Source organism: Anopheles merus, chromosome X (assembly GCF_017562075.2).
Source record: "Anopheles merus strain MAF chromosome X, AmerM5.1, whole genome shotgun sequence".
NCBI classification, from domain to species: Eukaryota; Metazoa; Arthropoda; class Insecta; order Diptera; family Culicidae; genus Anopheles; species Anopheles merus.
In genome coordinates this window covers 20,668,608-20,682,137 of record NC_054081.1, presented here as the reverse complement: position 1 = coordinate 20,682,137, position 13,530 = coordinate 20,668,608, and the positions used below count along the sequence as shown (strand labels likewise).

Here is a 13,530-nt window from a genome sequence, read left to right as displayed (position 1 = left end):
GCGTACTCAATCATAGGACGAACAAGACAACAGTAAAGTGATTTTAAACAGAGAGGGTCATGAAACATTTTGCTACTTCTAATTATGTGTCCAAGAGTCCTGTTAGCCCTAGCAATTACGTCGTCAAATTGTTTGTCTAAACAAAGTTTCGTGTCTAAAATAATGTCTAAGTCACTAACAGTTTCAGATCGAGGCAATAAAGTGTCAGAAAGAACATAATTAAAACATAATGGAGTTCTCGCACGAGTAAACGAAATAACTGAGCACTTACTGACATTGAGTGACAAACAGTTTAAGGAACACCGAAGATTAAAAACAGAAAGAAAGCCTTGTAATCGGAGACAGTCATTAGAACTACGCACAGGAAAGTACATTTTAAGGTCATCTGCGTATAGTAGAACCGGGCAGTCAGGTATAGCGTAAACAATGTCATTAATAAAGAGATTAAATAATAGAGGCCCTAAAATGCTGCCTTGAGGAACACCAGAGACCCTGCTAAATTCACTAGAGATGCAATCTCCAATCTTAATACGTACTGAACGACGCGACAGGTACGAATTCAGCCACCTAACTATGCTGATATGAAAACCAAGCTTTAAAAGTTTGCTAGTCAAAGTATGGATATTGACGCTATCGAAAGCAGAGTGAAAATCATTATAAACAGTATCTACTTGGAACCCTTTATCTAGCTGCTTGTAAGTAAAATGCAAGAACTGCACTAAGTTTTGCACTAAGCATTTACAGCAGGAGATGCCAAATCCTCGATTACGCGCCTCCGCTTTCTACCAGTAGCCGGTCGAGGATCAGGATTCCGAGTGTGAATCGTGGATGCAGTGTGAAGGAGGGTGAAACCACTGCGAACTTCGGCGACAATAGGCTCAACGAGCTTGCCGATAGCTGCTACAGCTGAGGTGAAGGCGGCTTGGAAACCGACCTGGGCGCCTATTTCTTTTACCGAACGGCAGCGCGGATTTTTAAGAATGTTAGTGCAGCCAATGCAGCTCCAGTGCAGGTCGATATTGGACAATACTGTGTCAATCAGCTCGGAGGGCAATTTGCAACAGCCGCGGTGGAACGTAGCGTCACAATATGCACAACTGATGATGCAGCCGGTGGCCTCTAGCGGTTCAGCACACGAGAAGCAAATAGCCGCCATCGCAAAATCACGCGTAATCACAGCACAACACTACTAAGCCGAGCAGGAAAAACAGCAGGAAACCACAGTTGCGGTGCAACTAAACAATTCGCCAAGACGAAACGATGATGTGAAGCAGTTTACAGGGTTTCTCAAGCCAGCTCAACATCGTAACACTATTTTTCGAACACGTTAAACGATTGTCAACATCGTACATACAATTTGAATTCGTAAACTCTTTTCGATTTGGTAACACTAGGTTTTGAATGCGTAAAATCCCAACTCGGATCTGGAAAATGTATAATGGATGACAAGACATCCAATATACATTTTCCAGATTCGAGTTGGGATTTTACGCGTTCAAAACCTAGGCAACAATGCGATGCGACGCAGAAAACACAAGAAAATTACTGAAAAATGACTGAGCGCGACGGAAGTGCGGCCGAACAATTAAACGTCTAACGTGTTTTTTTATACACTTTATAATTTATTTGATACGGTTCATGCAGAATATTCTGATATTTTATGCTTGTAAGCGGATAAAATTTATTAGAAAAAAGCAATTTTTCTTGCATCGGATCGCGCTTGCTAGTCTCTTATTCAACCTGGCGCTAGAGAGGGCCATCCGTGACTCGAGGGTGGAGACTACGGGAACCATCTTCTATAAGTCAACCCAGATCCTGGCATACGCTGATGATATAGACATCATTGGTCTGCGGCTCTCCTATGTAGCAGAAGCCTACCAAGGGATCGAGCAGGCGGCAGAGAGCCTCGGACTGCAGATAAACGAGGCGAAGACCAAACTGATGGTGGCAACATCAGCGGGCCTACCAATAAATAATCAGAATCTACGTAGGCGTGACGTGCAGATAGCAGAACGCACTTTTGAAGTCGTCCCACAATTCACCTATCTGGGGTCAAAGGTCAGCAACGACAACAGCATGGAAGCTGAGTTGCGCGCAAGGATGCTGGCTGCCAACCGGTCATTCTACAGCCTGAAAAAGCAGTTCACCTCAAAGAACCTGTCGCGACGGACGAAGCTGGGACTATATAGTACCTATATAGTTCCGGTACTCACATACGCCTCTGAGACATGGACACTGTCCAAATCTGACGAAAACCTCTTAGCCGCGTTCGAGAGGAAGATGCTCAGAAGGATATTTGGCCCCGTATGTGTGGAAGGACAATGGAGGAACCGCTATAATGACGAGCTATACGAGATGTACGGCGAGCTCACTGTCATACAGCGTATCAAGCTCGCCAGGCTCCGGTGGGCTGGCCATGTTGTACGCATGGAAACGGACGACCCAGCCCGTAAAGTCTTTTTAGGCCGTCCACAAGGACAGAGGAGGCGTGGTAGGCCCAAATTGAGGTGGCAAGATGGCGTGCAGGCGTCCGCCATTAAGGCCGGGATAACGGACTGGAAGACGAAGGCGCGAGACCGTGAGCGGTTTCGGACACTCCTGAGGCAGGCCTAGACCGCAAAGCGTTTGTAGCGCCGGATAAGTAAGTAAGTAAGCATAAACTGGTGCACAGCTGATCCTTCGTCCTCGCCAGCACACTCATCAATCACGCACTATGAACCAACTGCGCGCTCACTGGCCAACAACACCTTTGTAGATGGATTTAAATTTAACGGATTAGTGCAACTTAATCACATCAATAACTCGCACGAACGCATGCTTGACCTGCTCTACGCTAACAATGCTGCAGCTAAATGGTGTTCGTCTGTCTTTCCAAGTATTGTTCCGCTTGTACCTCTTGACTCCTACCATCCGGCGTTTGATTTCAATATACGTATTAACTCGTCGACCCGACGCAACTCGACGATTCGACGTAACTCGACGACAACCGCATTTTATCGTTATAACTCTGCTAAAACTGACTATGTGAATCTGAACGACATGATATCAATGTTTAACAATAGCTTTCATTGTTCCAACTTTGTTTCACTTGACGAAGCAGTGTGTTCATTCTCGTCCTTTATGCTGCAAGCCTGTATTGTATGCGCCCCAGTTCAGCGTCCTAAACCTAACCCCCCCCTGGGCGGACCTCGCACTTAAACGACTCAAACGTGTAAAAAGAGCTGCATATCGTCACTACCAAACGCGCCGCTTCCAAAGATCTCGCTCGATCTACTTTGACACGCACTCTTTATACTGCAGCTATAACAGGTTTCGATATCGCAGATATTTGAGTAAAATTCAACGTAACCTTTGCCGGTGGCCTGACTCGTTTTGGCGCTTCTACCACAGCAAAACAAAATCCACGCATACACCGAAATCAATTACGTACAAAGTAGCAACAAGTGCCAACACTTATGAAATGTGCAATCTCTTCGCGGATCGCTTCGCAGATTGCTTTTCACCGGCCATGAATGATACCGATACCATTGATGCTGCTCTCGTCAACACTCCGGCTGGCGCAATTAACATGAGCACTCCTTTCATCCACAGTGAGATCGTTTTATCTGCCCTAGCGCAACTAAACCCTTCCTTCGCTGCTGGACTCGACGGAATTCCTTCTACCGTGCTGAAACGCTGTCAAACGACAGTAGCACCTATCCTTGCAAAATTGTTCAATGCATCGCTAGCCAATGGCTTCTTTCCCAAAACATGGAGGAAATCTTGGATGGTTCCTATTTACAAAAAGGGCGACAGGACAGATGCCATCAACTACCGGGGTATTACATCTTTGTGTGCCATTGCCAAGGTGTTCGAACTAGTGATATACAAACATCTGCTACATGCATGCCGCAGCTACCTAAACCCGTATCAACATGGATTCGTGCCAAAAAAGTCGACTACTACGAACCTGATTGAATTTGTAACCTATTGCACTAGTCAAATTGATGCCGGAGCTCAAGTCGATGCAATTTATACAGATCTGAAAGCAGCATTCGACTCTCTTCCTCACAATTATTCACGCTAACCTCGAAAAGCTAGGATTTCCCTGCTCGCTCGTACAGTGGCTTAAGTCTTACATAATGAATCGCACATACATCGTGAAAATTGATAAGCGCATCTCCAAAGAAATAGTCAGCAGCTCGGGTGTGCCACAAGGAAGCAATATTGGCCCGCTTCTCTTCATATTGTTCATCAAGGATGTTATCCTCGCTTTACCTCCCGACAGTATCAGTCTGTTTGCCGACGACGCAAAAAATTTTGCGCCTATTCACAACACAGGTGATTGTACATTCCTGCAAGACTGCATCGAAATTTTCTGTTCGTGGTGCAAGCGTAATGGACTGACTATCTGCATCGAGAAATGCTACTGTGTGTCTTTTAGTCGATGCAGGAGCCCAGTCACTGGTACCTACTTCATGGACGGCACTGCAGTTAATCGACAAAATCATGCCAAAGACTTGGGCGTTCTGCTTGACTCTAGTTTGAACATTAAACAGCATATCGATGACGTTGTAGCCAGAGGAAATCAATTACTTGGCGTGGTTATCCGGACAACTAATGAATTCCGCAACCCCATGTGCATCAATGCTGTGTCCAACTGTATCGGTCGTTCGGTTCTGGAATATTCGTGCGTAGTCTGGAGCCCAACTACCGCTTCTTCAATTGCTCGACTTGAGGCGATTCAACGTAAGTTCACGCGATATGCCCTACGCCTACTTCCCTGGCAGGATCGCAATAATCTTCCTCCGTATGCTGCGCGGTGCCGTCTTCTAGGCCTTGAACCTCTTTCAGTTAGAAGACGCAATGCACAGTGCTCTTTCATCGCTGGATTGCTAAATGGCTCTATCGACTCATCGCCTTTGTTGCATTGAGTCGATATCTATGCACCATCCCGAACACTTAGGTCTAGAGAAACTCTACGGCTCGCTCAACCCCGTTCCAGCGCTGGTCGGTCTGACCGTATGTTCCGCATGTCGGCTGTCTTCAACACTGTCTCGGATTGCTTCGACTACGACATCTCAACTCAGTGCTTCAAGGAACGTCTCCGGCTTTTGCCGTGGCCGCAGTGAATTGCGATGCAAATCTTGTTTTTGTTACGTTTTTTTAATGAACTGTTACATCTTAATTAGGCCATACGGCCCGTTGAAGATTAAAAATAAATAATTACAGGGTTTCCCACGATTTATTGGTCGGTTCCCATCAATTTTTGGTGGGTTCCCATATTTTGTTGATGCGTTCCCACGATTTTTTGGTCGTTTCCCAGAATTTGTTGGTCCAATTGTATTGATATCCAATCGGAAAATACCAATAAATTATGGGAACGAACCAAAAATCTATGGGATACGACCAAAAAATCGTGGGAACGCACCAAAAAATCATGGGAACTGACCAATAAATCGTGGGAAACCTGTAATAATAATAATAATTATGATAATAATAATAATAATAATAATAATAATAATAATAATAATAATAATAATAATAATATAATAATAATAATAATAATAATAATAATAATAATAATAATAATAATAATAATAATAATAATAATGATAATAATAATAATAATAATGATAATAATAATAAAAGTATGAAATTGGATAAAAAATACCGAGAAACTAATTGTATTTTGGTCGAAAGCTGCGAAATTCGACTTACGCGTATATTAGAGTCACGTGGATTCCTCGGGAACGCGGGAAGTCACAAAACACAATTTTGGTTGGCTGTCTTGTCACCCATTACATTATTACGTGTATTATACATACATACATACATACATACGTGTATTATCCCCGAGATACACGGTTAATGGGGACCGAAAACGGTCGCAAAATACCGCGTATCTCGAATTTCCGCGCAAGTCGAATCTCGTGATTTCCAGCCAAAATATCACTAATTTTCGTGCAATTTTGCCAGTAGGGGGTGGTTTTAGCCACCAAATTAATTATTTGATATGTTTCTACTGAATTGAACAGTTTTAAGCCTTTTGAAATGGTATTTCACATTCGATCAATACGGAAATTATTTTGTATTTCACAATGGATCTGTCAAATCAGTACAGTTTTCTCAAAGAACTATCAAATTTGGAAAATCGCGTATCTCCGAATCCACATATAAGAAGTACCGTGTATCTCGGGGACCGCCTGTATACCAGATTCGAGTTTGGATTTTACGCGTTCAAAATCTAGTGTTACCAAATCGAAAAGAGTTTACGGATTCGAATTGTATGTACGATGTTGACAATCGTTTAACCTGTTCGAAAAGTAGTATTACGATGTTGAGCTGGCTTGAGAAACCCTGTAAGGATGTTTTGCTTGTTTAATTTATTTTGACTTGTGCAGAATTTTAAAATGACGATAAACAAGTTATTTTTTACTTTAATTGCTGCCGAACATAGGTACAGGCGGTCCTTGAGAGACACGGTCTAAGGGGACCGAAAACAGCCCCAAAATACCGCGTATCTCTAATTACCGCGTAAGTCGAATCTCGTAATTTCCAGGCTAAAAAATACAAATTTTCGTGCAATTTTGCAAGTAGGGGGTGGTTTAAGCCACTTTTTTATTTATTTTAAATAATTCTGATTGAATTTAAGAGTTTTAAACCTTTCGAAATGATTTTTAACATTCGATCAAAAGTGAAATTATTTGGAATTTTACAATCGATGAATCAAATCAGTACAATTTGCTCAGAAAACTGCCAAATTTAGAAAACCGCATATCTCCAAATCCACGTATAAGAGGTACCGTGTATCTCGGGGACTATCTGTACACAGTAAATGTTCATTTTTGACAGCTCAATGTTGTGGGCTCCTGCTGTAACTCGTATCAATAATACTCCTTAGATTTGGCTAATTATTCCTTTGAAACGACCTTTCTTGTATCAAATATCACAAATTTCACAACAAATAATGCAATTACTTAAGAGAAAAATAATAATTTGTATGCCAGTACCATACGTTATAACCGTCAAACTATCACAAATTCAAAATTAACCTTTAAGTTGGAAACCGGATACCCGGGTATTTTTTTCAACTTCGAACTGCAATAACTTTTGATTCATTGCTTTTATTGACCTAAAATTTTCCGTAGCCTCCCAACTTTTAATTTATGATTTTTTGGTGCATAAGTTGTACTTTTAACCTTTAAGTTGGCAACCGGATACCCGGGTATTTTTTTCAACTTCGAACTGCAATAACTTTTGATTTATTGCTTTTATTGACCTGAAATTTTCCGTAGCCTCCCAACTTTTAATTTATGATTTTTTGGTGCATAAATTGTAATTTTAAACAGTCTGTAAGTATTTTATGTTGAATTTTTTTTAACTTCGACCACTTTTTTTCGACTTTTTTTTAAGTTGGCAACCAGCATACCCGGGTATTCCATACATTTTGTATGGAGAATGACGTTTCTTTTCTCCCTTTTTTCGTATTGTGCTTATTTTCGAGTCAAATTCAAGCGATTCCAAATTTCAATTTGACCGTTATTTTTATAATAAAATGAAAAAACTCAATGAATAAATGAAATAGAAGAGAAGATGTGGTCGGCATTACTTGCTTACAGCATTAAAATAAAGAAAGCATTGTTTACCTATGAAAATCGTTAATTTTTTGCATCAAAATGTGTGGAATACCCGGGTATGCCGGTTGCCAACTTACGTGTGTAAATCTGGTTGCCAACTCTGCGGTTGAAATGAAATTTATGATTCCAGTGATGTTTGACATCAATCTTAGGAAAGTAAAAATGTTAAATTGCTTTAAACATTTTTTTCTACCTATATACATTGATAAACACATTTTCTGACCGGTATTCGCGTTGACGAAAATAGGAACAAAGCTTGCCGAACATAAAAACAAACTGCCGAAACTGTTGTTGTTGGAATAGTATAAAGAGGCTTTGGCTCCTGCGGAGTTCTTTCGCCTCTTAACTGCCGAAACTACATAGGAGCAAAATCAATGTTTGTGAAAAAGGGCTTTGAAACGGCAAATAAAAAATAGCGAAACAAATTACGATAGTCTATCAACCAAAATAACAACACTTTCATGAAAAAAAAAAAATAAAACAATTTAGGTTTGTGAACAGTTTTTGTAAAACTGCAACACTAGCCTACCGAGAACTGGTACAGTTACCCTAAATATTCTTATTGTTGAATTTTAAAACCATTTTAAACCCATCTTCAGTTGAAATCAGATCGAATAACTAATTTATTGACTAAAAACCTACCACATCAAGCAAAATTATACAGGCGGTCCCCGAGATACACGGTTAATGGGGACCGAAAACGGCCGCAAAATACCGCGGATCTCGAATTTCCGCGTAAGTCGAATCTCGTGAATCCCAGCTAAAATTTCACTAATTTTCGTGTAATTTTGCTATTAGGGGGCGGTTTTAGTCACTGTATGAGTTATTTGATATGATTCTTACTGATAAACAGTTTAAAACCTTTTGAAATAGTTTTTAGCATTCGATCGAAACGGAAATTATTTGGCAATTTACAATTGATGTGTCAAGTCAAATCAGTACAATTTGGTCAAAGAACTGTCAAATTTAGAAAACCGTGTATCTCCGAATCCGCGTATAAGAGGTACCGTGTATCTCGGGGACCGCCTGTACTATAATTAGCTATAATTAGCTATAATTTGTATGAAAACCTTGAAATTTGACTTGCGCTAATATTCAAGACACGCTATTGAATCTGGTCCACATCAATAGCGTATTTCGGAGAATATCTGTATACGAACTGTATCAAACAACATAACATATACAGGTGTCCCCCGAGATACGACTGTATTTGGGACCGAAAAAATGACGGAAAAATTGTATAGTATTGAAAAAAATATTTTTTACGTTTTGTAATTATTTTCAATAAAATCCTGTCAACTTTGAAAAGCTATAACTAAAAAACGGTAGTGAGTTGAAACAATTTATGCATAATTTTAGAAACTGCATTAGTTCATTTGATTTTCATCAGAATATTGCATCAATATTGGATTACGCATTTAAATAGTTATAAGCCTCCAAAGTCGCTGGCTACCCGGGTAGCCCGGGTGCCTGGAATGTGATGTTTTTTTGGTTGCCAGTGACAGGGTTAAAATAATGTTCGATAATGTAATAATTGCATTTTGAAAGCCGTACACAATATAGATATTCAAGATAGGGTAGTTGTGGAATCTTGGTAAATGTGTCTGTAACGGTTATCAGCCCAGAAATTAAAAAAAAATACATCAATTTCTTGTCAATGACAACTTTTAACTGTCAAAATCAAAATCGTCGTATATGCGAATCGTCCTAACTCGAGGGGGTCGTAACTCTGACGACGCCTGTACAAGCATATACAAACAAGAACTGATGGACTGGCAATTTAAGCGCATCAATAGATACCCAATTTGAAAGAAATATTTCGACAGAAATCAACGATTACAACACTTTCAGGCAAAACGAATGCAGTGAAAAATTACTGATCTGCGGTAAACAAATTTAGATGTAGTTTTGTGTAGCAATAGTCCGAATCAATACGTGGTACGTTGAATTGAAGATCGATTAATATCAAGAATATCAATGATTATACTTACTTGACGGTACTTGAGATATGAAACAAATTTCAAATGTATCATATAATTCTGACGTAAACGAAAATTTTCCTTTAGAAATGTCTTCTTTTTGTGCCAATATGTGCCCCTTAGTGTCACGAACCTGAAATAAAAAAAAATGTTACGAAAACATAAAAATGAAAAAACAAGATAAGACATACCACATAATCAATCTTTTGGCCAGGTGCTTTGGTGATCTCATATTCACCAGCAACAATTTGATTGCCGTGCATTTCGTCTCTCAGACATTTTTGTGCGTTAGGCGCTAGCCGGAACATAATAGCGTTCGTTTGTAGCACTGCTGTACTACTGAATAGCACCAAAATTAATATAGACATTTTACGAAGAATTGATAGTTTACACATTAGCTTCCTCAAAAATTACACTCTAGTTTATAACGGTTCAACGTAATGCACCACAAATTAATACACCATCGAGGCAAAACAATGATAAAATTGCGCGTAGGCAAAGATATCGATGAGCTGGCTAATATTCAACAATTGTAAATCAAGATTTATACATTAACGAATAGCAATAAGATACGCTTATAACCATTTGTAAAAATTACCCAATAAACAAAACATAACTTCTTCCCAAGGTAGATGTGTTTTGAAAGATTATTTTTCTTGGCCACTGAAAAAATTCGAGCAGTTTGTGAGCTCGTAGATGCCCTTGAACTCAAAGTGCATGAATATGAAATGAAGATTTTGTTTAGAGCAAATTGACATTTCTGAACTTTGAAATTGGACGAATACGGTTGCACGCAACATCGTTGCTCGAAAACATATCGCCAAGATAGATCCCCCAGATACAAAGTTTATCTTATTCACGGATACGGAGTAACACGGCTTTTGAAATTTGGAACCCTTCACGATTCTACCCAAGTGCCACAAATCCACTTAACGACCACCAAACGGCTTCTAAACGACTCAAGCTCTCAATCTAAACGAAATACAAAAAGACATCGTTGACAAGACGGCAAACGAATCATGCATTCTAAAAATATCAAAAAGCTGGTGGCGCCATCTGTTGGTGGGATACCCAAACAGAGGAGCTTCCTTGCTTGGAGGAGAGCTTTTTCATTTCCTCTGTACTGTTGTATGGTTTCGCATTGAAGTTATGCATCGCTAGAACTAGAACGGCGATATGATTGTTTAAATTATTAAAACTCCAATGGAAACCACCAGCACTGAAGCAAGTGGGATTTGAGTAATGGTCGTTGGTGTCGATACCCACGTAGCTTACCACACGACCATACATATCGTATTTTGCTCGGGAAGTTAGAAGGCTATATACGTCATGATTAGATGAAACTTGTCGAAACACATTGCAAGAACAGGACAACGATATAATAATGAGTTGTAATACGGACGTCACATGAGGCGTAAACTCAATAAGTTTACGCTTGATTTGTATGGGAGAGCGTAAACTTCCTGTCAAAAGATTAAAGGGTTGTATGGCTGAAATTTAATTTACGCCAAAGTTTACGCTTCGTGTGACGTCCGTATAATACGCCATCTATTGAGCAAACCAATAATGCTATGGAGCTATGAGCTATAAGCTATGGATTTGTTTTTTTTCGTTTTTTTTATGGATATTCCATTTTCCAGTCGTTTAAGCTTAATCTGTGGCGTTTGGGTAGTTAGCTTTTTTAATGGAGTTTGACTGTAGGAGGCTGAAATCATGTAAGGCAGGAGACTAATATTGTTGCGAGCAGCATTGTTGCTGAAACAATGTATGGATTTTGATACCTAGCGCTACTTTCTTTGCTTTGTTTGTTTGTGTGCACATTCAAACCAAATTGATTTTTGTCTGGCAACATTATATACAGTCATTATCCAATATACGCTATCGTTCGGGACCGAGTGCAAAAGCGTATCTCGAGTTTTTGCATATAGCGGTTTCCTATGGAAAAATAGTTTACACTACCGGTTTCAGGGATGAAAAATATTTCCTCAGAGTTTTGCATCAATGTTTTTTTGTTAACAGTAAGGCTCAGCGCTCTACGTTACGCTAGCGTTACGCGTAACGCCTGTTTATTTCAAACCCAAGCAGCATTTTTTGAACGCCTGTTTTAACCGACGTGGATGAGCAAATTGATAGATAATAATGTCTAATAATCAAAACCAATCATTCATAAGGTTGAGATTCATCGGTAATTCATTAAAATAAAAAAAGAACTTATTTGACTATTACCTTACTATTTTTGATATTCATTAGTGTTACAGCAACTTTAAGAATTACTTTTAAAATAATTAAAACATTAAAATGCTTTTACATTTCTTAGCCCACTATGGGTAAAACTATGATATTAGAATCAATGTTTAAATTTATGTATTAACCTGATTCACCGCCCTTGTAAACGTGCGTTTAAAGTAAATGTAATTATGATTTAAAATGGCCAGAAACGTAGATTTCATTGATAATAAATACATGTCATATATTTAACTTTACTAAATATATTTTAAATATTTTTCATTTTCTACTTATTGGAGATGTTACTCCAATTTAAGGCTTCAAGAGTTTTATATAACTTTTTTTGACTATTTTTCATAAACCATGTATATTACTTGTGTTACAGAATTAAATCTCCTTGATATTGATTAATTGGATATTGGTTAACATTGTTTGGTGTATTTTATTATATCAACACTTTATTCAGTAAGTGAATGATAAAAAATAATCTCTGTGCTAATAATCCCTATCCGCAAATTTCCGTTAAATGCCTTCTAATCGCCTTGTAATCGCCGGCGAATTGAAGGCGATCAGCAGTGCATTTAGCAGTAATTAAATGCCTTTGAAATATGTCAATGAAAAATTTCGCTTTTAATTTGAAATTTGAAATTGCAACTGTCAAAAGAAAACCTTACTAGCGTCTTCAGCACTGCACTGTTGTAGTGTTCCCAGATATGAACGTGAGATTCGATAGCACGATTTACGTGTTATGTTCTCTTGCGTTAAGCTCTGAGCTATTTCACTTTATTAAAGACGGTCTACATTATTCGGTTGTTAAAGACCAACTCATTGAAAGGTGATAATATATCAAACTCATTTCGATAACTAAAATAAAAGGAAAAATGAGAAACATATTTCTCCCATCCTGATAATGAACGGTGAACATAGTGTAATTATTATATTTTTTTAAAAAGGTATTATTTATTACTCCTGAATAAAAAAAGGTATTATTTTAATTTCGCTTCACATAAATTTTGTTTCAAGTAATTATAGTAAGAAAAAATTAATTTAAAAGAAAAAACGCAGAAAAAAGATCATAAAAATCTGGATTTGAACACACGCTTTCTCGGTTCGGAACCAAAAGCGTTGTCACTGCTCTATTTGGCAGTTACATTGGTACAGGTGCAAATTCAGTATATAAACAAGCTAAGATGGCGGCAAGCTATCTGTTCTCCTTGAATCAAAAAGTTGAAAGATTTCGAAGAGAACCCGTTACAGCAGTGAAAGTTTCGGTTGAAATCTTTATTCGCCTTCTAAGGCGACTAAGGCCTTAAATGCCTTCTGAATACCTTCAAAGCGGTTTAATGCTGGTAGGGATTGTCCTACTTTTTGACGTTATATAATGTCAACTCGAAATGTTGCCAGCAACATTTAAAGACCACTCTGTCAGCCAGCCTTCACAAGCACCACAGATTAAGCTTAACCCTGTCACTGGCAACCAAAACAACATCATATTCCAGGCAACCGGGCTACCCGGATAGCCAGCGACTTTGGAGGCTTATAACTTTTGAATGCGTAATCCAATATTGATGCAATTTTCTGATGAAAATTAAATAAACTAATGCAGTTTCTAAAACTGTGGATAGATTGTTTCAACTCAATACCGGGTTTTATTTATAGCTTTTCAAAGTTGACTGGATTTTATTGAAAATAATTACAAAACGTAA

At 38.7% G+C, this 13,530-nt stretch overlaps 1 protein-coding gene across 1 annotated transcript in view; it reads right to left on the bottom strand.

Annotated features, from left to right (window-relative positions):
• The window catches only part of LOC121587808 (transmembrane emp24 domain-containing protein bai), a 40,139-nt gene extending 29,993 nt beyond the window's left edge, over positions 1-10,146 (bottom strand). Inside the window, exons 1-2 of the mRNA XM_041905023.1 lie at positions 9,790-10,146; positions 9,611-9,731 (exon numbers count right to left, since the gene is read on the bottom strand). Of these exons, the coding sequence (XP_041760957.1) occupies positions 9,611-9,731; positions 9,790-9,993 (325 nt within the window). The 5' untranslated portion in view covers positions 9,994-10,146. The remainder of the gene's footprint in view (positions 1-9,610; positions 9,732-9,789) is intronic.
• Between the last annotated feature and the right edge of the window lie 3,384 nt (positions 10,147-13,530).